At 34.8% G+C, this 24,788-nt stretch overlaps 3 protein-coding genes and 1 non-coding gene across 4 annotated transcripts; 2 read left to right on the top strand and 2 right to left on the bottom strand.

Annotated features, from left to right (window-relative positions):
* The first annotated feature begins 6,260 nt into the window (after nt 1-6,260).
* Nucleotides 6,261-9,522, top strand: LOC118058833 (transcription factor ABORTED MICROSPORES). Its single transcript, XM_073411324.1, has 9 exons — nt 6,261-6,435; nt 6,638-6,743; nt 6,834-7,010; nt 7,099-7,177; nt 7,273-7,341; nt 7,452-8,063; nt 8,523-8,813; nt 8,903-9,079; nt 9,186-9,522. The coding sequence occupies exons 1-9, from the start codon at nt 6,414-6,416 to the stop codon at nt 9,387-9,389; spliced, it is 1,737 nt and encodes a 578-aa protein (XP_073267425.1). The 5' UTR covers nt 6,261-6,413; the 3' UTR covers nt 9,390-9,522.
* Nucleotides 9,523-9,674: 152 nt separating this feature from the next.
* On the bottom strand, nt 9,675-10,620 carry LOC118058834 (uncharacterized). The gene is made up of 2 exons (XR_012170728.1): nt 10,278-10,620; nt 9,675-10,090 (listed from the first exon to the last, which is right to left on the bottom strand). It is a non-coding gene; the product is annotated as an uncharacterized protein (transcript).
* A 2,782-nt stretch (nt 10,621-13,402) lies between these two features.
* LOC118058832 (uncharacterized) lies at nt 13,403-14,153 on the top strand. The gene has a single exon (XM_035071587.2). The coding sequence runs from the start codon at nt 13,485-13,487 to the stop codon at nt 13,944-13,946; it is 462 nt and encodes a 153-aa protein (XP_034927478.1). The 5' UTR covers nt 13,403-13,484; the 3' UTR covers nt 13,947-14,153.
* Nucleotides 14,154-16,032: 1,879 nt separating this feature from the next.
* LOC118058831 (probable ubiquitin-conjugating enzyme E2 23) lies at nt 16,033-22,811 on the bottom strand. Its single transcript, XM_035071586.2, has 8 exons — nt 22,461-22,811; nt 19,814-21,850; nt 19,237-19,377; nt 18,150-18,641; nt 17,785-17,854; nt 17,555-17,694; nt 17,106-17,414; nt 16,033-16,689 (listed from the first exon to the last, which is right to left on the bottom strand). Exons 2-8 carry the CDS (start codon nt 21,848-21,850, stop codon nt 16,438-16,440), a joined length of 3,441 nt encoding a protein of 1,146 aa, XP_034927477.1. The 5' UTR covers nt 22,461-22,811; the 3' UTR covers nt 16,033-16,437.
* Nucleotides 22,812-24,788: the final 1,977 nt, after the last annotated feature.

The raw sequence follows: 24,788 nt of genomic DNA, 5'->3' as shown, positions 1-24,788 counted from the left end.
GACGTTCAACCGAAGTTTTAAAGAGCAGAAAAACTTTTTCAACATTCGATTTTAGTTTAAGAGGAAATAACCAGATGAATTTGGTGCAATCATCTAAAAAACATACATAATAACGAGCGCCACTGTTTGACAAGATGGGTGATGGACCCCAAACATCAGTGTGCACTATGTCTAAAGGATGAATAGATTTATGATTGCTGGAATGGAAAGATAATTGACTACTTTTAGCTAGTTGACAATCCGAACAAACTGGAAGCTTTTTACTTGCAACAGGTAACGTAAATGCGGAAATAGTTTTTTGAATAACTGGAAATGATGCATGGCCAAGTCGGTGATGCCATATTTGATAAGGCTCTCGTACAGTAGTGAGTGCATGAGAGGAGAATTTGTCCGACAGGTTGGAGAAGGAATATAGCCCATCTTTAAAGGTGCCGCGATGAAGGATTTTCCCCAAGTAGTCCTTAATAAGAAAAAATTGATCATGAAATTCAAAAAACACTAGATTATCATTGCAAAATTGTTGAACAGAAATGAGATTTTTTTGAATTTCAGGAACAAGTAATAATTGTTTGAGCATAAAAGGGGTTTTGGATGGAGTAAAAATAGAAGAACCAACACGAGAGATATGCAAACCTGCACCATTGCCAACCAGAACGTGATCTGAACCAGTATAGTCGTCACTCTGAAGATTTAAGTTGTTCATGTTATTGGTGAGATGATTTGTAGCACCAGTATCAGGGTGCCAATCAGATGCAGAAACAGACCTTGTCGCCATTAGCCCTTGCGGAGTGTTGATTTTTGCGGAATTGTCACGGTATGTGACATCAAATCGATGGTAGCATTTTTTGGCAGAGTGACCAGGTTTATCACATACTTGGCATATCATAGCATCTCTATGAAAATTGTTCCTGCCATTAGAATTATTAGAGGATGAAGCATCTCGAAAATAAGTATCTCTGAAATTTCTTCCTCTGCCTCTATACATATTTCGTCCTCTGTAGGAAGAAAAGTGTTGCTGGCGGGTAGCTACATGAACAGCAGGCTGAATGGGAGGTCCATTGTTGTGTTGCAGCCGTGCTTCTGTGGTGAGTAAGAGGGCATAAACTTCCTCTAAGGTGACAGGATCTGTCCGTGCGGTGATGGCAGTGACAAGAGAGTCATAATCATGGCCAAGACCCGACAGTAGATAGGAGATAATTTCATCACAATGAAGAGCATGACCGGCAACAGCAAGTTCATCTGTCATGCGTTTGATCTGCATAAAGAAATCATGGGCAGATTGTGACCCTTTACGGGTGTTGACAAGTTCAGTGCGGAGTTGAATAACTCTAGCACGTGATTGAGAGGAAAAAGATTTGGCTAGAGCACACCAAATAGCAGCTGAGGTGGTGTAAGATACCACTTGAATAAGAACATTTTCAGAGATTGTAGAGAACAGAATGGCAACTATAACAGCATCCTGGCGCTGCCAATGTTCATAGAGAGGATTGGAGATGACAGAGGAAGTTGCAGCAGCAGAAATTTCTTTAGATGGAATGGGAATGGTTCCATTAAGGTAGCCAAAAATACCTTGCCCACGGAAGAAGGGAATTAGTTGAGCTTTCCAGACATGATAGTTGTCTTTTGAGAGTTTTGTGACATTTATAGCAGGAGGGGAAACAAGAGCAGGAATGCTAATAGCAGCAGCATCAGAGGTATTTTCTGTAGAGGAGGCCATTTGTGTGACGTGAGTCAATGGCTCTGATACCATGTAAGATAAAAGAATAGGAGAAGAAGAAGAGAAGAGCTGTAGACGGGAAGGCTAGAGAGATACAGAAGAATGTATTTTCGTTGGATGATATTTTACTGTTACATGATGGTCTTATATAATACCATCTTAAATTCAAAATAAATCCTATAATCAAGAGTTCAATTAATGATAAGATATACACATATTTTCTAATGTTATCACGTTATCTTCAGATTCGATGAATATCTCTTGTGCAGGTATGAGCAGGTCAGGTCAGGTATGAGCAGGTATGAGCAGGTATGATCAGGGATAACAATCCCTAATCATGATCTCTTCAGTATCCAGACTTCTTGATAATTATCGTACTCCCTGATCATGTTTATCTTCAATATCAATATTATCTTTATTGTAGATATGCTTGGAGATCACGATTATCTTCAGTCGTAGTAATCTCTTTTGTTCAGGTATGATCAGGTATGAGCAGGTCAGGTCAGGGATATCAATCCCTGATCATGTTTATCTTCAGTATCAATATTATCTTCAGGAGATTGGATAATATCGTTAACAGCGTGGATTCAAACTTCAAGCTACTCATCTTCTCTCCATGGAAATTCTTTATTTTTAGCAACAAATTAATCTTCTTTCTACTTTTGCAGGCAAGAGTGGAAAACTAAGAAGGAGAGAAGGTACGTCCTGGCCCCTCCAACCACCTTGTTTTGGTGTTTTTAAGACACACACGAAGACTTTTAGTTACTCTGCACTTACTTTTTCAGAAGCTTGACTGGACGAAAACATCCTATTATTCCATTAAAACCTTTTTGAAAGGTGATATTTTACTAAAATTCTTAAATTACTGTGATATTTTTTTATATATATAAAAAAACCCATTTTTCTGGCTCTATCTAGCGAGCATTTTCCCCAGGTAAGTTTGGAGTTTGGACGATTATATATTGGCTTTTACAGAACATGATTTTTCACGATCTGACAATATCCCTTTCAATTCCAACCAGAATCCGACACAACATCAAATGCATGACGGGCCATATTGACAAAGCAGCAGAAGAGAAAAAATCAATTGTATGTATAAAGCAGAGACTTCAATATGCTGATTCATAATTAAATGATATTTTCGTTCACCTTGTCATTTTGGATCTTCCCTCACCGTGAAAAAGAAAAGAAAAAAGAAAAAAACCAGCTATCCATTCTCTTGCTGACACCAAATTTGCCTTCCCTACCAACCTTCCTCGTCTTCAATGCTACAGAAGCCAACACGACTTAAGTGAACGAACCAGTTTTCCCGGCTCGTCTATGCACTGAGAATTGACAAGAAGAGGAATCTGGTCCGCTGAGAAATGGGAGCTACGTCTCTCTCAGAGACCTTACAGTCTAACCAGAAGAGACATCCAGCCAAAGAAGTTTGGTGATGTGGGCAATAATGCTTTGTTTTAAAGTCAAAACATGCTCACCACGTTAAGTTCTGTGATGTTAGGCTTTGCATCTAATTATCAGCCCATAAAAAAATATTAATTGCGTTTTTTGCTGCACAGGTTTGGTTATGATTTGTAAACTTGATTGGTATGATGAAATTAATTGTTCTTTTTTCTCTTCCTATTTTATTGGAAAGGGTTCTTGTTTAAGATGGAGAAGTTAGCCCAAGAATACCACAAAAGCGTTTCATGAAAATTTGAAGGAAAAAAAAGGTTAAAATTATTATTTTTATATTGTTTTAAAACTAATTCTCACAACATATATATAATATTTTTAATAAAAAATAATAAGATCTCCGTCAAAAAGAGAGAGAAAAGGAAAAAGGTTTGGATAGGATTTGCTTTGCTTTGCTGTACACAAGGGCTTAATTAGCCTAGGGCCATATAGCCCACGTAATAATAGAGGTGTGATTAGTCATTAATTAATGCGAGCAAAATATCTCGACATGGAGGGCTGGAAAACTTTGAAAAATTGACAGTGGAGTGATAATTGACAGGAGAATGACAATCTATGACTAAATGGTCCCTGTACTCTTGAGTAATTTATGATCAGCTGGTCCCTGTAGGACCTCTCTTAACCATTTTTTCCATTGCACAAACGGCGGCCATTCAACTTTGTTACATAAAGCTAGTTTAGCGTAGTTATTAAAATTAATCTTAAATTAGCATCGTTATGTTCGGGTCATAAGATGTACGAGTTAATTTTAATTATTATTATTTTTAAAAAAAAAATTAAATTAGATTATGATATGATTAAATAGGTTTCGAGTTAACCCTTAAAAAACATTATGAGAAAAGTCAAATCAATTTTAAATTAACTTTTTTCCTGACACAGCACAGGCTAAGTGCGGTTAATAACTGTGAATTTTAGATGCAATTACTGAGCAAATGCCATGATTTTTCACTTTTCTTGTTTTTATCCCCTCTTTGCCATGTGGTTTGATGCTGAAGTCTCGGGAGTTGAAAAGCATTTGTATTTGAATCTTCCGGCCACTGAATTATCAAAAAATAAAATCTTGATTGACATTAATATTATTGTCCAATATATATGCAGTATCTAATTGGAAATGGAGCCTTGTTTTTGTTCCCTATTGATTTTGATTTTTTCTTCTCTTTTCCAAAGGATCCAAATCTCAAGCATGCATGAAAAAATGGGCCGGGCCATATTCCATTTCCTGTCCAAATGAAGTTTCTCGAGAGGGTCCTGAGTCTTCTGATAGAGGCCCAGAATTAGCTAGGCCTTCGAAAATATCAAATGGACAATCCCTTCCTTGTTAAATCTATCTTATTATTAATATTATTTTTTATATATAAATTAAATAAATACATCACAATGTTTGTAGCACAACAATATAAAAAAAAAAAAGGAAAGGAATGACAACTTGCTATATTTAAGAAATTGGACAAAACCCTTTTATAAGAATGTTGAATAATGAAATATTTTTCAGATTCCAAATATAAAAATAAAAACACCCACCACAATCTAACAAAAAATAGAAAAACCTTATTTCAATGATAAAACATCATAAAATAAAATCTATAAAATCTATCATTTGCATGTCAATTAATATTTTTTTCTCGAGCCCAACTATCTAGTACTTGATTTTTTTACAAAAGAGGAATAATTCGATAGACTTAAAGTTGTTCTTAAAATATCTATACATATTAAAAAAAAAATGGTCATAATCAGGGCTTAAAGACCCGAAAAATAAAAAATAAAATGAGATAACATAAACCTAATGAAATCTTAATACAAAATAGAATATACAAATTCACAGGAAGATAGGCAAGCATTGCTTTTAATACAAATAAACTTAGGCATCGTCATCGTGTTCTAACTAGAAGCTTGCTTTCGAACTCAACCAAACCATTGCTCTAACTTCAGAAAGAGTTGTTCAAATGATGATGTCCTAAAATATCATTCATAAAATTCAAGATTACGAGAATAGAAGAATTTCCTGATTCTTATATCATCACAAGGGGAGACTATCAAACCCAATTTTGTTATATATATATATATATATATATGCTTATAAATCTTAATTATTTACAAAATTATTAAATATTTGGGTTAATATGAAGTATATTAATCCCATTAATTTAAAATGATATTGTTTTGAGATTTTATTTTTTTTTAAAAATAAAATCATATTTCTTTAAAAAATACAAATTGAGTTTTAATCAGGTCATTTTGATTACATTTAATTAATTTCTACTTAATATATTTAATTTAAAACTTGAATTAATAATTATATTATCAAATCATTAAATTAATCTATTAGATTATACCGAATTTAATAGTTAAGACATGAAATAATACTTTACCGAAACGAAAATAGGTAGTTAAGGTTTTGTACACCATCTTAGCTCATGCAATATGCTCCTTCCATCATGACAACAGAAAGTAATACACGGAAAACTTTACCTACACATGCCCACTTGCATAATCAATTTTACAGGAGCAGATCCTCACCTTGGATTTATTGATGTTAAACCTCAGAAAAATGATCAAGTGGTCCTAAACAGATCAATAGATAGATCCTTATTACACCATAAAGTAATTAGGGGAAACCCCAAATTAGTTACTTACTTATCCACCAGCTTTCAATTGGGTCCCTAAACTTAATATTTTCTCAATTGAGTTCCAAAAGTGTTAGACATTCTTCGATTTACTCATCCTTTCGTCCATGCATATCGGTATGTTGTTTTGTTATTTTATGCAATAAAGTGACACCTTTTTAAGGATATTTGACAAGGTTGAGAATCATGTAATAGATTAGGGTTGAAAATGAGGTTTCACAAAGTTATTAACTATAAATTGAAAGAAAATTATTTATTATTATATTTCAATATATCATGCAAGCAGTGCACCTCACCTACCAAAGCAACAGCCAAACGTGAGATATGAAGGGAGACGATGTAGGAATTAGGGGATCAACAGTTGCATTTTTTTTCTCTTCTTTATATAAAAAAAATCATCCAATATATATAATATAAAGTCTTTCGTTTCATCTTTCATTTGCTGCTCACGCAAGGGTGTTCTTTGGTGCAGTTAGCCATTGCTGTCATCTGAAGTTTGTGGGATCCTTGCTTTTGTTTTTACTGCTACACTTTTGTTTCTTGTTCCAATGTCCTTTCGTTTTTCTTGCTTTGCTTAGCTAAAAGAGGCAGCAAACTACAGAGATTTTGGAACTAAGATGAGGTACCCTTATCAGCCAGGTACGTATCGATCTTTCTATCTTTGGTTACATCATGTGAGTATACTAGAGAAGTCTGTGATCTATTCAGTATATTTTTGTTAACAGTTTTGGGCTTTTTCATGGATTTTTATGCATTCTTTTTCCTAATTCACTTACAAAAGTGTCATGCTTATTTTGGAGTTTGTCCCACTTGGCTTTAATCGATCAATGATGCATCATAGGTAACATCATGAATGTGGTACAAAACCTCATGGAGAGACTGAGGCCTCTTGTGGGTGTGAAAGGCTGGGATTATTGTGTTCTTTGGAAACTGAGTGATGATCGAAGGTTAATGCAAACTATCCTAATTAACTCATGTCTCTCTCGCTCTCTCTCTCTCGCTCTCTCCTTATGTTTTGTTTGGGGTTCGCTTTTTAGGTATATTGAATTGATGGATTGTTGTTGCGCTGGGACTGAGGCCACTCAAAATGGTGAAGAACTTCAGTTTCCTGTTTCTGCAGTCCTTCCTTGCAGGGATGTCATGTTCCAGCACCCAAGAACTAAATCTTGTGAACTTCTTGCTCAACTTCCTTCTTCAATGCCCCTAAACTCAGGGTACGTTCTTGTCAGATATTTAACAGAAAATTATCATATAAAAGAAGTACTTTAAGTTGAATATTTAATTACTCGACTTTGAAAACAGGTTTCATGCACAGACCCTGAGCTCAAACCTGCCTAGGTGGTTAAACTTCTCTAGTAGCTCAGATTCAAATGTTCTTGAGGTGAGTAATTTCTATTCTTTGCATAGATGAAAAGGAAACCAAGAATTAGTAGCAGTCATTTATGGGACCAATAAGTTCTGTGCTGACCTGAACAGGAAACAGTTGGAACTAGGGCCCTGATTCCAGTGCCAGGAGGACTGATGGAACTGTTCATTGCTAAACAAGTATGGTTTCTTTTTGTTTTGTTGGTTATTTATACTTGAGAATTAATGGAAATGTCACTGCTAATCAATGGTGAAAGTGTTTATCTTTATATCTTATGCTGCATGCGCAGGTACCTGAAGATCAACATGTCATAGATGTTGTAACATCTCAATGCAACTTCCTGATGGAACAGGAAGCCATGATCAACTCAACCAACATGGATTCAAGTTTATCAATTGATGTGAATCTTATGAGTGAAAACCAATCAAAGCCATTACAAGAGGATCATCACAATTTGAATATTCCGTATGATACCTCCCTTGATAGACTCCACATGTCTAGTTCTCCAATGAACAACTTCATGCACCAGTTCAATTACAGCACCGACGAAACCAAAACAAAAGGTGATGGCTTTCAAGGAGTAGAGAGTGGGCTACAAGATATGGATGATTTGCAGAAGTCCATGATGGCTAATGCAGAAAGCACGCAGATGCAATATATGGAGTCAGGTTTAACAACCAAGGATCAACATGGAAATGACAAAGAATCAATAAAACTAGAGAATGGGCCACCAGCAGAATATTCACACTCGGATTGCAACGATGATGAGGATGATGCAAAGTATCGGAGGAGGACTGGGAAAGGACCTCAATCAAAAAACCTTGTTGCTGAGAGGAAAAGGAGGAAGAAGCTTAATGATAGGCTCTATGCTCTCCGGTCCTTGGTTCCCAACATTTCAAAGGTAGTCACTCTCTATTCAATCTTCATTTTATGGCACGCATCAGTCTAAATCTCTCAATTTATGGGTGGAACTACTCATGAATTCTATGAAGTAATCCCTCTCCTCTCCAGACCATGTCAACATAGCATGCATTTAGGATCAATATTTCTAATCATTTTTATCTGTCAATCCCTTGTGACGAGTCGATGAATTTAAGATACATAACCACGCAATGAGAGCATGAAACCATGCCTAGGTATATGCAAAGGTCCCCAGAATAACTTGCACGTTGTACCATTCCACTATTGAGCTGATTTCCTTATCAGCTCCCCAGCGCTCTTGGCTGGGCATCAGCCTTTTGAATTCGGTAGCCGAAAAATGGTATCCTGTACGTGTGAGAAGAATTCGACCTAACCTGAATTGGTGAATTTCTACCACTAGTGCTACATTATTGATGTATCGTGTGCTTTTGATTCTTAGCTGGATAGGGCTTCCATACTTGGAGATGCGATCGAATTTGTGAAAGAGCTTCAAAAGGAAGCGAAAGAACTCCAGGATGAGCTTGAAGAGAATTCAGATGACGAGGGTGCTAAAAATGGGAACAACAACAGCATGCCACCGGAAATTCTGAACCAAAATGGAGTTAATCTTGGTGCATACAGGCCTGATTATGCTGTGAATGGATTTCATGTGGAAGCATCAGGCATTAGTACTGTTTCGAAACAAAATCAAGACTCGGAAAATTCTCACGATAAGGGACATCAAATGGAGGTATATCTTACTCTTCTGCTCCCTTCTTTTGAATTTATGGTATCACTAACTCTCAAGTCATTTTTGTTTTCCTGATATGACGATTATAGGCGCAAGTGGAAGTCGCTCAAATAGATGGGAATGAGTTCTTTGTTAAGGTCTTCTGTGAGCACAAGCCTGGAGGGTTTGTGAGATTAATGGAGGCTTTGGATTCTCTTGGCTTAGAAGTTACAAATGCTAATGTGACCAGCAATAGAGGCCTGGTTTCTAATGTCTTAAAAGTAGAGGTAAATAAAGACCATTTACGAATCCTTTCTCTCTTTTCATTCTGAAGTATAAACTGAGAATACGAAAATTCAGTGTCTATTTCCTTTGTCGTATTTTGATTAGCAGAAGGACAGTGAAATGGTTCAAGCAGACTATGTAAGGGACTCTTTGCTGGAGTTAACAAGAGACCCACCAAGAGCGTGGCCTGAAATGCCTAAAGCATCAGAGATTTGCTGTAGTGGGATGGACTATCCTCACCATGATCACCACCAGCACCACCTGCAGAATGGCCACGTGAATTACAACCACCATCACCTCCACCACCTTTGACCATAATCTGATCAGTTTCAAATGAGAAATGTTACACATATATAGACTCTAACGCCGTTTCCTCGTATTTTTCTTGCGAACATATGGAATAATTAGGTGATCTGTAAGAATCTTTTTCTAAGACAATATAATACGTATGGCTGCTTGGCTTCTATCAATTGTTTGTGTTTTCCTCATCTAATTAAGCACTCAACTAATTAAGAAGGGGCTTGGTTTCCTGCTCAAATATTGGAGAAAATCAAAACAAAGGAGAAGGGATGGATCTTTAATTTAATTCGTTTACCATAAAAAAAAATCATTTAATTTATCATAAAAAAAAATTATGCATTACAATTTCCACTAGTCTTACAATTGGAGTAAAACTCCAAAAGCAACAAGAGAAACCCAAAAACTCCATCCATCAAAGACGTAAATGGCAGCACAGGAGTTGGCTGGTGGTGGTGGTGGAATTGGTTCACTTTGTGGTGTGGTTGGCCTAGTATTTGTGGAATTAGCTTCTTTAACATCGATGAAAAACCTCATGCCTCCAAGGCAATGCCCAGCAATATTGCATATGAACCAATATTTCTTTGCTTTTTTGAGTTCAATTTGATCATTTCCACTCTCATATGTCGCTGAAACTCCAGTGCTTGCATTGCATGATCGATATGTAGCCTCAATCACTTCATACACGTTGTGCTGTCCCTTCACATACTTAAAAACTACACCAAAGCATTTCACAAGGGAATATATATAAAATTAAAACTTAATTTGAAGCAGTCTTGGAAATGGCCGGACCACTTAATCACCGGCCGGCTCCATTGGAAGTTTTCATGGCCGGTGAATTAAAGGCTCTCGAGTTAACTATAGAAAGCAAGGAAATTTAGAACGAGAACGAGGACTACATACCGAGAGTATCGCCGACGCTAAAATTATATTTCTGTGACCAAGAACCAAAGTTTGCCCCCGTATTCCATTCTAACTCATCGCCAACTGTATGAACTTCAGATACAGCACCTTTCAAGAGCACCATGATTAAGATCATTAAGAAGATCTTGGCCTCTCCCATGCTTGCAAGGTTGAGAAGAATAATGGAGGACAAAAAACCCAATCAAGATATTGATCTGGTTGACTGTGTCTTGTAACCTTTGTATCATGACTTTCTAGCAGCTGGAACCCTTCTTCGGTTTTTTCTTCCAGTTACAGCAGTACAGGACAGCTAATTGCTTTTATTTATATTCTTCCGTTTATATATATATATATAAAGAGAGGACCATTTGCAAGGTGGACCTATAAAATTAATCATGGCCTCTTATTTAGAAATAAAGAAAACTTAATTCCAATTGGATACCCTTTTCGTTGGTTGCACGCTTCCTCATGTTCAATACTATAATTCTAAAAAGAAGAAGAAGAAGCTAATTTAACACCTGAAAGAAAAGGTAGCTCTGGCTTTAAAAAATTATATTTATTAAGTATGTGTTTGGATAGGAGGTAGTTTGTGATTTTTTTTTGAGTAAAAAACAAGTTTTTCTTTTAAAATTTTTAAAGATAAGATGTACATAGTTTGTACTTAAAAGAACTTAAACCTTAAAAAAATACCACCACACCACTAAAACAAATATATTCTAAATATCATCCAGTCTAGATTTGATTTAAAATTTTACCTATTTTTTTTTTAGTTTAAACATGGTGATTAAAAAAAATCAATATGAAGTTTAATTGACTTCATCAAAACATGGTTTTGTTTTTTTAAAATATAATTGTTTTGACTATTTATTAAAAATAATTATTGGTCTTGATAAACTGCCTAACCCCTAACCTAAATATTTCGTCAAATCTGGTTAATTTAATAGCTATCCTTCTAGTAACATGTAGTTGAATATTATTAATTAATATACTCATGATTCGTCTATGTCTATAGTATATTTTATTGATTGGGTCTATTTAGGCTTGATCATTACTATGTACCTAGATCTCTTAAAATAATTTTTTTTTTTTGCCGGGTACGTCCGTCTGCCTGCGTGCCTGTCTGTCCATGGTGAGATACGATCGGTGTGATAATTGGCCACGGAGAGGTGCAGTTTCCTTTCGTGGACAAGGAGGCATGCCACTTGCTTCTGGTTGTTGATGGATTTAATAAATGTTAATGTCCAAGAAATTGATGTGAACGAAGCTTGGATCAAAAGAGATATATCTTGTGATACACACACACATATATAAGCCTTGTAACGTACGAAAGTAAAGATAATTAATTATGCACACCCACTTTCTATTGCCTGCGTTGAGATTTTACATTGTGGACTTTTGACAGGGTCGGCCTCAAGTCCAAGGTACCATCCGACGATGAGCGTGTTTGACACGGTTACTTTAAATAGTTTTTCATGTCGAAATACATGCAAATGATGTTTTTTTATTTTTTAAAAATTATTTTTAACATCAGTACATCAAAATAATCTAAAAAGTACAACCGTCACTTAATTTTAATAAATTTTTTTTTTTAAAATTTATTAAAACACAGTTGGCAACGCAGAGACAAACGCTTCCAATATCATAGCACAATCCCGACGAATTCCAAGATCCAAAACACTTTGTAATAATTAGAATGGTATATTAGATAATAATCAGTTAATTTTTTATTTTAAATAATTTAATTTATTTAATTTTGCTAAGATGACGGGTTGACGCAGCTGTTGGTTTTAGGTATTTAATTTATTTAATTTTGTTAAGATGACGGGTAAATTGACACAGCTGTTGGTATCAAGTCAATTAAGATGGTCAATAACTAATACATGTTAAAGGGTTTTTTTTTTTATATAAAATTAGAAATTTTTAGATATTTAAACTAAATTAGAAAAATTAAAATTAAAAATTTTAATATATAAAATTAATATATAAAATTTTAATATATAAAATTAATATATAAAATTTTATTTTTAGATATTTTAGAAATTTAATATATAAAATTAAAAATTAGAAATTTTTAGATATTTTAAAAAGATAAACTCTTAAAATATCATATTATTGAAAATATTAAAAATAAAAAAATTATAAATTTAAAGTTTAAAGGTTTCATGGAGGATATATATAGCTTATAAATTTTGTTTATTTATGAAAAAAAAAAACTAAAATATAATTTTATCTTTATAATATTTTAAATTATATTTAATTTAAAGTAATAATTATTAAATTAGTATAAAATATTAAGAGGATATCTTAGAAAATACTACGCTTAAAGCACAAGCCAACACTCAATTGGGTGGGTGTTGGTGTGCTCAACATCTCTATTTTTTTTATATAAATATAAATATTTGGGTTAATTTATATGTATCTTGATTAATTTTATAGATTCTGAAATAAACAACTATGTAAGCTTCTAATGGTTTTAAAATTTGTGAAATTCAAACTGATAATCTTTAAAAGAGCAAATCTAGAATTTAAATAATTAAATTACACCTCAACAAGATTATCTATTACTTCCAATTAATTAGGAGAGTGCTGGGAAAAAATTAATTGAATGCACAAGCATGATATAATTAATTCAGGCGATAATGTTTTACATTTTGAAGATTTTTGAGCTTATTTTTTTAAAGAATTTATTAGGCTGGTTAAATTTTGGTCCATCGCAGTCTAGTCAGATAAATCTCTTTTCAATCTTAACAAGAGCAACCTAATTTGAATATTTTTTTTTATTTTAAATTAAAACTTAATTTAAATCAAATTTTAAATTATGAGTTTTCCTTAATTAACTCATCAAGTAAGCTAGATTAATAACTATATTAGTAGTCATTAATCCTAACCTTCTCTTGAAAATGATGGTACTGTCCCCATTATTTTCTTAGCCTTCTCAAACGGTATTGTCCCCGTTAATTTTATTAACAAAATAAAATTAATTTGATAATTAATCTTTTTTTTATGGTCCCTGTTTAGGAGCCAATACCACGTGGCAGCATTTCAATTCAAATTACGTGGCAGCATTTCAAGCCAAATGACTTAAACTATGAAAACGCTGTCGGTTCAACTATTGATCTTACTTTTCATCCACTGCAGGTGCAAGCAGAGCAAATAGGCTGTCCAAAAACCCTAAGCAAAAAACCCTCACCGCAAAAAGAACAAGCAATGGCGGCAGCAGCGGCAAAAGGAGGAAGATTCAGAGAGCTCCTAAAGAAATATGGGAAAGTAGCATTAGGTGTACACTTCTCTGTCTCAGCAGTTTCAATCACTGGTCTTTACATTGCCATCAAGAATAACGTGGATGTTGAATCTCTCTTCGACAAGTGGCATCTCCCTGGTTTATCTAAACAAGAACCGAACCAAAAAGATCTTCAAGAATTAAAATCCCAAGATGGGTTTCTCGAGAACGATGGTTATAATGATAGATCAATGGTGGTGATTGGGGAAGAGAAGGAGACGAAGAGGAATCGGACGGCTGAGCTTGTTGCGTCAACTGGTGGGGCGCTGACTCTGGCTGTGCTGTGTAATAAGGCTTTGTTTCCAATACGGGTACCTATAACTATTGCCGTTACTCCTCCTCTGGCAAGGTTTTTGGCTAGGAGAGGGATTATCAAGAATGGTGTATGATTCTTGATTTGTATTTTTTTTAGGGGCTTTTTTACGTCTTTGCTTCTCTATTTAGTACGTTTTCTAATGGTTAATGTTGAACGGTATAGAAAAGGAGAGGAAATTTGGGATAAGTTGATAAAATTTGAAGTGGGTTTTGGTGGATATTGGTTTATAGTGGTGTTTTTAAAGTTGCCACAAATAATAAACTTGCCGTTAAACTGTGTTGATTCTGCCTGTTTGTAAACGCCAGGGAGGAATTGGTTTAAGCTTGATGTCGATTTTGGCAAGTCTTGTTTTTTGCAGGATATATCTTGTTCAGTTTGTAATAACACTTGCTAGGGAAATCCTTGCTAGAACAAGAAGCATGAAAGATTGACATGAGCAACTGACTAGCTTGTTGTTGGTTTTCTTGCTTAATACCTTTCCACATTCTTGTTCACGTTGATTTGTACCGATCTCATGCTCTAATGTGCTTATTACATAAACTTCTTGGAACTTCAAAACCCAGTCGAGAGTTTTACCTCTTTTTTTCTTCTTTTTTTATGTCAGCTTGAATGTCCGTGATCTTGTAGATAGGAATTGACGAGTCACCCTGTCTAAACTTTGTGCAATATCAGGATTTTTCTTATTTGTTTGCCATTGGTTTTTCTCCATTAAAATGCCTTTTAGCCAGACTGTTTTCATAAGTTGTTTTTACCCATGTTGCGGAATGGTATTGGTTTTTCATCTGTTTTGTTCTCTCGTTTGCTTATGTGCAATTAAATTGAGTTAATAATCAAATCAGAGCCAGATTATTGTTCCTTGCCTAATCTTTGATTTATTCAGCTATTTGTTTTAAGTTGTCAGACAAGTAGTAAGAAGACTAGATGATTCCACACTTAACGCGGTCTGCGGTCTGTACAGTTCAATCTTAGTGTGGAAACTAGCAGGAAGTAGTGATTTGTTTTGGGGCAACTCCGCAACTTTCAGAGTTTGACAATTGTAGCATTGCCTTGTTGATTTTCCTGGACTGAAAACTCAAGTCTCAATAAATAAAGAGCATAAATGCACGTAAATTTGCAGATGGGGGGACCTTGAGAAAGTTTTTGATGGAGGAATATGAGAAAGTTGATTACATTTTATTCACTCATCTCTTAATTTTTACTAGCTGAAATCAATTCTGCCTTGTGTAAATTAATTTGCAGTTTCTGCAATACTGATGCCAAAACAATTAGTGCTTGCCAAAGTTTATGAGGAGACCGATTCTGTTGAGATTTTTTCATCTTTCCCTTGTATACCAATAGACAACATACACAATATACTGTTTAGATAGTGAAATCCTAACAATGCATGCATTTTTTTTTTTGGGAGAAGCTAGCAAGGCTAGATACCAAACCTAGCTAATATAGCATTAATGGGAGAAGCTTAGTAAACATTTTTGGCGGTCCAAAACAAATTTTGTTCGAATTTGTTTTGGTCGAGTTCAAGAAAAGATTTCTAGTGTCAGCCTCACTATGCACAGCACCCTAGACGAAAGAGTAGCAGCTATTATAAGCTCTCTCCTAGCCTCGACCTTCAAATTTGCTTTCACAATTACTCTTTTAGCACTGTCAAGCATTTGTTTTAGATTGGATAAAATTAAGTGAACGATCGACACTTGTAAGCAAATGAAAGACAAAGGGCCTAATATTAAAATAATGATGTCTAATATCCAATGGCCGCAGGCGGTCTTCAGGAATGGTTCAGGTTATTGCTTGCCCCTTGTACAGGTAGGATTCGCTTGAAACCCAAGCTATGGTTTGGGGCTTCAATCATGACCTGAGTTATTATTTCTGACCCTGTTATGGGTTCAGTTTCTTTGCTGCACTTTGATGCAAATCGAGTTGCTACCCCTTCTATGTGTACAATCTAGTTTTCTTCGTTGCAGGGCTGCAGCGCCTTAAACAAAAAAAAAATCCTGAGTTTTTTACAGATGATAATTATAAGGTTTTACCTTGCCAATCACAATGGATAGAAACAACGTGCAAATAAAGCTTGAATTAAAGACCATTTAAAGCCAATTTTGAGGCATTCCATGATCGATTCAACGTCCGCTTAACACACGTGTGTGTGAGAGAGAGGGCTCTTTCTTCAATTATATATGATTCATCATTTCAATAAAAGAGCAAACTGAACAGTAAATCCAAAATCCTGTCTGTCTTCAGGATCCCAAAGTACAAGAAAATTGTCGAAGAGGTTAGCTGCAAAATTTCCAAGATTAAAGAAACATTCCCTCACTGTTGTATTCCCTGATCAAATAATCTTACGACCAAGGGAAGCACTAAAGGAAACACCAGGACCTAAACCCAATGAAGCACCAGAATGTTTCCGATCCCAAATTCATGTTTCTGAAAAACTGACATTTACAGGTATCTGGGATTTGAAAGTAATGGCAATGAATGAATGGAAGTTTTTTTTTTTAAAAAAGAAAAAAAACCTGACCTTGCTGATTTGACAGGATGTTGAAAGACCGACTCATCAGGTTGTAATATCATGACGGTAGCAGATGCTTAAATTCATGACAATCAGCGCCAACTTCATTCAATGCCAAGTAAAGCTTTGGCAAAATCTTTGCTAACATCAATTTGAAACCAACTGAACTTAGATTGGAACTTTCCTTGCTGCTTACAGAGGCCTCTTGAGTGAGAGACCCGATTAAATTGCCTTGCATATATGCATTGCAGGCTTTGAGAATGTAGTGCCCACGCCTCCTGAAATGCTCCTTTACCAAGTCTTCAAAATCCTGACATGTATTAACATAATAAAACAGTTTTTTTGTGATTAGCGGAATATACTCTACAAGTAATACAGAGTTGCAGCATAATGCACAAAATTAATATTCGCCTCAAAAAAGTTGAACAGGTCTGTTTGAATGTGTCAAAGCCCAGAAATATATGGAACATTTGCCAACTAAAAGCATTCAAATCATCCATGTTTAGTAAAACGTCCCAATCAAATAAAATTACAAAAAAAAAAAAAAAAGAAAAGAAAACAGGATGGAATAAAACACTTCTTTTGCATATTTATAATCATTGTCATTTGATCAAATCTTTGGTAACCAAATGATTACCAAAAACCATCATTAATTGTTAACACAAGAATAAAAGAAACATGAAAAAAAGGGGACAAGAAGTGGAATTCTTGTGATTAATATATTACCTTGGGGGGTTTTCTCATAAGATACATCATTGTCTTGCAGTTTAGCAAGAATGTATTCTCATTGTATGACAGTGAATTTTTCTCTCCTTCAGCTGTCCCTATCTGCTTGTCATACCCGGCTTCATTAAAGTATGGCTTAGAATTTAGTACCAGCCCTTGAAGCGAAACTAACACCTGAAGGATACTAGAAGACGAGTGCCAGACTTCATTTCCTCTGCCAGTCCAGGTATTTAAAAGGCTAAGGCACACCTTGCCTTCCTCATACAAATTTGGATTTATTCGCCAACCACCAGAATGATAGTGTGCTGACTGCAACAATGCAAAACACAGAAAAAATAGAATCATGAACAATTTTTTCCAGGTCAAACTCAAGGTGGATTGCAACAGACAATACAAAATCAGAATATTAGCCTTCGAACCAAAGATCAAGTAAGATTAGTATATCTCACAGGAGGGACATCAGGATACTCTGGTGGAAGGTGAAAGTCAAAAAAGAATAGTCCATCTTGGTAAGGAGTTCCATATGCCCCAACTATTGCTGCCCTTAAGAGATCCATTCGATCCTCATAAACCCGTACGTAGATCTCATCTGTTAAAATTTTTTGATGTTGAGACTGAAAGATGCGAGATATTCTAGTCAACATGGCATAAAAGTTGACATGCTCTGAACAACTCGTACCTGGAAGGTTGTTCTGGAGGATGTTCCAATCTTGTTGAACCTTCTTGAGCCACTTCCTTCCATTATTGATCTGCCAAGTTCGATGAATTAGAAATTATTCGAAAATATCATGGAAATCATGGCACATTTGAAACATTTAGATTTCTTGATTATGATAGGTGATCAGAAACATCAAAAAATGAACAATTATAAAAACTTGAAAATGAAGTAATTATTGCACTGTTGTAAACTACTACATACATTTGAAGACCATTAATGTCGATCAAAGCAACTCAGAGAAAGAGTTTACTTCAACACCAATAAAAGTCTGCCTATTAAAGTCTCATGTATTAAGAAGGAACAATTGTCAGAATAGCACATCATACCTGTCCATTTGAATCAAGAAAATGATGGTCCAAAGGATCTTTAGCGGTGTCAAAATGTTTAAAGTAGTGATAAATCCGAGCCTCAGAGCATGTCATATCATTTGACATTTCAGTGCTTAAATTGAATGAAGCTTCTTCATTTGAAGATATCGGGACCTCCACTGCAGCATCTTCCTCTTCTTTTTCATTGGTATTTTGCACACCACAATTATCATTGACATTAGATTTTCCAGAACTAGACTCATCACTGGATTCTTTTTCTTCAGAAATACAACTCGTTCCCTGAGAAGGCATTTCATTTTCACCTTTGTAGCCTGAAAAATCCGGGTCTACATTTTTCCGACCTCGAGAGAATATTCCATTGGCCAATCTTGCAACAAAGTCAAGAGCAGAAAAGGGAAAATTAAGTGCTGTATTCCTTCCCAAATTATAATTCTCCACGCTCACTTCCTCTTCTGAGTTCATGCTGGTTGCACCTTGCAGTGCAACTGCCTGAGCAACAGATACTATCATCAGTTACTGAACACAAATATATTTCCAATCTAATAAGATAACTCCAAAGGAATGTTCGAGCAATTCATGTGAGGATGGTTAATCAAATGACATTAATTATTTGGCAGTTGTTTATGGATGGATCATGTGATGGTACTGATACAGCAAATGAGAAATTCTGAGAACCGCAAGATTAGAGATCAAATAAAAATTATGTATATGGCCTAGATTCTAAATGTTACTGCTTATTCCATGTTATATTCACAGCACTCTTAGTTTCTAATGTTTAGTATTTTGTGAGTTCACTACTATGATAATGAAATAAAAAACCTATATAAGCTTCATAATTTCTTTTTAATGTCTATGCCTCTCATTGACATCTAAAAAACAATGAATGGCATTATGATTAGTTCATAAATGATCACATATCAAACCTCAAAGACCTACTTTTTACAAGTATTTCCTTGCCAAGGATATATTACAGAGCTAGATCCCATCAAATGACCCACTTATATGTTACCCCTGATTACCCATTAACATTTTTGTCAACATTGAGTTTAACAATGCAATGCTACAGTTTCAAATGGAAACACACCTCTTGAGTATTCTCAAGAGCGTCCCTCTCATCATCATCAACAGTTTCCCAACTAGCTGCAGCGCCACTTACTTCACTCCCAGCTGCCATTGAATCATCATCATCATCTCGACCAACAACAAATATTGCTTGAGGTCCAACCTAAAAGCAAACCAAGGAATAAATACATCAAATCAACCACTTGTCCTCTAAATCATAATAATGATGATGTAACAGCTTTGTAATTTAAGTTGTAAAGGTAAAACAAATTATAATTGATATCCAAAATCTCATATTGAGCAAATCCCAAACCAGCCATGTATTTTACATGGAAAAATTTGTATTCCATGCATACATGTACTTTTAGAAACTTAGGTGTTCAATATCTTTCTTTCCCATATCATGAAGAAGAATTCATAGGGAGATAGGAGCCACCAACTCTTTGCAATGATCAATTTCATGGATAAAAGGAGGTGCAGGAATCAGAGAAAGTAATTGAGCCAGGAAGATACAAAATAGTAAGAGCTGATCCCAAACCAGATTTGATAATTTAAAATGGAAAGTGGGAAAATTTCAAGAAAAAAACTGCTAAGCATACCGTTGAAACCATCCCATCTGCCCATGTGACTTCAATATCACCATTCCTAAGACCAGATATATTCCCAACCCAAGAGAGATCTGAAAAGTCTATAGAAACTTCATTACTGGATGCATCCTCTCCTTTCTTGCGTCCAAAGCACTTTTTTGTATTCCTAACCTCACTTTGTCCACTTTGTTGCTTTGAATCCCCAAAAGTCTCCAAATCAGAGGTTGTTTGATCAGAAACAGATACTGGGGACAACCGAACGACTACATCCCCATAAGAATAATCATAATCCAGATGACTCTCCAGTTCATAGACACTTACAATTTCCTCCTTGTCAAACTCACGAGGATCTTCTGCCCTGGCAACTGGCTTCAACCATCTCACACAAGCTGTTCGCTCTTTCGCACTAACACTTTTAACAACCCCAACACGCTTAGCTTCAGAAGAGCTATCAACATCATCAGAGGCCTTCTCCACTACATACTGTTCAGAAATGAATTCATGATCACCAGGACTATCAATTGGAATCAAAGTTGTTGAGTTCAGTCCACGTTCTATAGTTCCATCCTGCCATGCTACATCGACCCTTGTCCTGGTGTTGACAATCAAAAGGGCTCTTTCAAAATCTTCCTCTTTTTTTCGAGGCTTCTTTTCTCTTCTAAGTATAACTTTACGAAGCTTTTTGCGATGGGCAGGCACCTTTGAAACTGAAGTTGAACTGCCACAAGAGCTAGATTCATTACTTGCAATAACAGCTGTATTTCCATCTGTTGCTGCCGCAGGATCAATAACCACAGATCCATTAGTATCATCTAATTCCTCGGTTGCAACCCCTTCTGAATCACATCCGCTGCCCAGTTGACTAGAATCTAATTCACTTTTGGTTGAATCATGAATTCCTAACTTCAATAAATCCTTGTCTAAAGTAACAGAGGATGATTGTGCAACAGATGATGGGAGAAGACACCAGTCACCTACTTGCCAACTTGCATGTGCAAAACAAGACAGCAGCTTTAAGTTCTTTGGACTCTGCTCTTCAGCAGGGGTAGTTGAAGAATCAGGTCCATGGCCAGCAGATGCTATCCAATAAATGAATACTGATCCCGCTGTAACTTTAGTAACAGTACCTTCCAATCTATTAGCTTTCCACAAGCCTGATAGCCATCGAGAATTTTTAAAAACTGATGATGAGGTAGCCCTCACACGCTGGCCTGGGTGGTATGGTAAATGCTCATCTTCCTCAAAGATACCCTTGGAAATTGGTTTTAGATGCAATGGCTCAGCCCCCTTTACTTTGCACACTGAACCATCATCAATTAACACAGTCACATCATCTAAAACATCATCAACTCTACCCAACCAGGGACCAAAGACCACATAATCACCAGCAGCAAACTCCCTCACACGTACCAAATCTCTGGATGACACATCTTTTATGACAGACCCATCAGGAGCTAACAAATCAACAGAGATATTAACATCCACGACAACACCCACTTGCCCTGTTGGGTCCGAAGCAGATGCAACATAATCCCCATGTAAGAATCCTCGATCAATGACAGTTACATCATTGACATGTTGAATTGGGTTAACATCACCCATCCAAATTACCCGGACCTGATCGGCCTGAAGAGTTTCACCCTTGTAATCATCACTTTCTTTCTTCCCCTCTTCAATTGTATCACCATTAGCATTACCGTTACCTCCCTCATCACCAGCATCCTCATCAGCATCATCCTCATCTTCGATTTCATCATCATCGTCATCCGTAATACTGCCATCCGAATCTGACTCACCAGCAACTCCACTTACTACTCCGACCACGTTACATTTTTTATGTCTAACAATATCTTGTCTATAAACATACGGCACATTATTCAAGTTCCTTCCAACCTCATCTGGTTTTTTAACATTATTTTCAACATCCGCATTCAACTTGCAAACCAACCCATTTGCCATAGAACCACTTTGAATCAAGCAGTTTTTATTATCACTGCTATCACTAGACCCATTAACTTCAGAACTACTCTCATTTTGTGCACTTTCCATCTGAAAACACATATTGGAATACAGTAAGAAAATCAAAACCTTTACCATTAACACAGTCCCCAAAAAAAAAAATTCTTAAAGGCACCCAGAAGTTGATGCTTTTAAAACTAATAAATTAAAAATCGACGATCTGTCACTGAAATGCAGTCAAAACTTTGCTTCTTTCCATATTGAAAAATTACCTTGAATCTCAAATCCTTAAACTGTAAAACTAGATTCGACGGGCAGCCATCTAAGTTCAATTAAAGTTTGGCTTCTTTATACATTGAAAAATTACCCTGAAGATCGAGCCTTTAAACAGTAAAATTAAAAGTGACGGACGGGCTGCCATTGAAATTCGAAACTAAGCTACACAATCAATGCTATTTTTTTCATAACCCGTAACAAGATTGGGGGGAAAAACGATACCCATTGCTTAAACTAAAATCTGCAATCTAATCAAACCCCCCAAAAAAAACTTGCATATTTATTAACATAATCAATGATTGAAACCTATAATTTTATACGACATCAAAATCTCACAAAATATTAAAAAATCACATGCTCAGTATCGAAAGCAGCAAATAGTCATCAATAATGGAATAAAAAGATTAGTGTTACAGAAACTAACCGATTAAAGAAAAAACACTGAAGCAGCTCCAAAATGATCGAGCTCAAATCCACGTGATAGAAGCTTAATAGCTAAAAGTCGTTAATAATTGCCCAATAAAAACGATGATTAACACGATATAATCGCAGGATTACAAGAGGATCCGTATCAAATTCTTTTTTTAAGGGATTTTCTTAGCTCTGTTTATGAAATTTTTTGAAGACAAAAAATGAACGGTCTTTGAAAAATTAGAGAGACTCCCGTTTTTCTTTTTTGTAATATGTATATTTATAAAGCCAAAAAGGAAGAAAAAGAAAATGGAGTTCTGAGAGCTGGAATATGAAGCGATGTTGTATGGGTATCTCTGTAATTTTAAAGCGCTGTGTGCATCGGATTGACTTGTAAAATGGTCGTTTGATAGGTCGTGAAATAAAGTTGGTGAGTTGATCTTGGCCGTTCGATTTGATGACTTTAGTAATATAAGGGATTTAAAAAAAAAAATTGTGTGATGGATGATGCTTTTGGGGGTAGGACGGTGAAGAAAGAAGAATATACGTGGGTTGGGTTGCACTTTTGCTCTAATAATAATGAGAGGAATTTAGGGTGTGTTTGGCAATTGAGATTGTGGTGCATATGTTTTTTTAAATAAATTTTTGTTTGGAAATATATTAATTTTTTTAGATTTTTTTATATTTAATATTTTTTCCAACCAAAAATATTCTTAAAAAAAAAAACAGAATCTAACCATTTGTTTAAAGTTGAAGTAAAGAAATGATATATGTTCCTGTGGTTTCTTGACGTATGGGACAATTATGGATTTTTTTATGGACAAGCTAGGGTTCAGTTAATTCATCTTTGTTTTTTTATAAAAAATAAAATAAAAGAAGAAGTTTGGTGTTAGGGGAGGGTTCAATTGATCAATTTAAAAGAGCTGGATGATCCTGTAAGAAAAAATAGTAAAATATTTGATTATGTTATTGTAATATTATTATTTTTATGTTATTGTAATTATTATAATTATATTTACTTGTATTGTTGGTATTGGGTTTGAACATGAATAGTTAAAGATTTTATATACACTCGTTAGAAATGCTTAACCAAAAATATATAACTTGTATAGCATTTTGTTTAACTTGATATCAATTTTGAATTTTTTTTTAAATAATGTATATTTTCTTGACACATACCGAATTTAAATCATTAATCAATTTCAGTTTGTTAATAAAATACTATTATATCACTTGATTTCATTACTTTATTAAGAAAAATAATTTAATTAAAAATGTTAGTATTCATCGCTTTCAATTGGTTAAAGTAACAACAATTTATAATAAACTCATGATAAGAAATTGTAATTCAAAGTTTTTTGTTAGAATTTTTTCTCTTTTTTTTTTTCAATTTAGCATCAACGTTTAAATTTTTGTCTTTTTCAATACCATTATTTTAATTGTTCATCCAAAAATTTTGATTTTTTTTCTTAAATCAAATGTCTAAACACCCTTTTCTGTCTCAAAAAAAGCCACTAGCCTTATAGTCTCTTCTTTTTTATTTTTCTCATTTATAATTCAATTTTATAATTTATAAGATAAAGTATGATTTTAGATTCTATACACGGAAACTTACCATCAAACATGTCAAAGTACATGTCAAAAATAAATTTAAGAATTCATAAACTAATTTTCAAATAATTTTAAGTCGAGAGATCTTTTTAGCAGATTAGCCTTTCAATAGTGGTTAAAATGCATTGAAAGTTAAATTATATTGGAATTGGCTCAATTATTGGTGGTTATTTCAAGTGATCATTCGGGCCTGTTTCTTTCAAATAAGATCTCAAGTTTAAACCTTGTAAATAAAATATAATATCATTATTGAAAAAAATTTATTTTTTAATGTGCTTATCCAGCTTAATTAAATAAATTAGAATCTAATAAACTTCTAGATATCAGAAAACTCTAGAAAACATATTGGTCCTCGCTCCAGACTTGAGCTAATTTACCAAAAACCCGGGTACTGCTGTTTTTATTTTTCTATACAATTAAGTAGTATTAGTGTTCATGGTCTGGACGTTTTAATTAGGGTAGATAGATATATTTATTGAAAGTCACCTTTATTTAAATACCCAGTTGGGACAAACACAAATCACCATAACGTGCAATAACCTTTTCTTTTTGTTTTTTCACGAGCAAAAGATGTCAATTAATCAACACCCTGAAGGAGCGAACATGAGGAGGAAAACAAGTGTGCAGAAACCACAGAAAAAACTAAAGACAAGCAATTTGCTGACAAGAAAGGCTCATGACTCAAAAGCCATACCAAAAAACCATGAGAAATATAAAGAGAAGTCGGTCC

This window comes from Populus alba, chromosome 9, assembly GCF_005239225.2.
Source record: "Populus alba chromosome 9, ASM523922v2, whole genome shotgun sequence".
In the NCBI taxonomy this organism is placed as follows: domain Eukaryota; kingdom Viridiplantae; phylum Streptophyta; class Magnoliopsida; order Malpighiales; family Salicaceae; genus Populus; species Populus alba.
Note: the sequence above shows the minus strand (reverse complement) of the source record. Positions and strands in the feature narration are given on the sequence as shown.

Excerpts from the sequence above, each read along its gene's own strand:
- LOC118058833 (XM_073411324.1), top strand. The coding sequence starts at position 6,414 with ATGAGGTACCCTTATCAGCCAG. Across the intron at positions 8,064-8,522 it reads TGGTTCCCAACATTTCAAAG|CTGGATAGGGCTTCCATACT; the intron begins GTAGTCACTCTC and ends TTTGATTCTTAG. Across the intron at positions 8,814-8,902 it reads ATAAGGGACATCAAATGGAG|GCGCAAGTGGAAGTCGCTCA; the intron begins GTATATCTTACT and ends TGACGATTATAG.
- LOC118058831 (XM_035071586.2), bottom strand. The coding sequence starts at position 21,850 with ATGGAAAGTGCACAAAATGAGAGTAGTTCTGAAGTTAATGGGTCTAGT. Across the intron at positions 19,378-19,813 it reads CAGATGGGATGGTTTCAACG|GTTGGACCTCAAGCAATATT; the intron begins GTATGCTTAGCA and ends GTTTGCTTTTAG. Across the intron at positions 17,695-17,784 it reads CCTCCAGAACAACCTTCCAG|ATGAGATCTACGTACGGGTT; the intron begins GTACGAGTTGTT and ends AAATTTTAACAG.
- LOC118058832 (XM_035071587.2), top strand. The coding sequence starts at position 13,485 with ATGGCGGCAGCAGCGGCAAAAGGAGGAAGATTCAGAGAGCTCCTAAAG.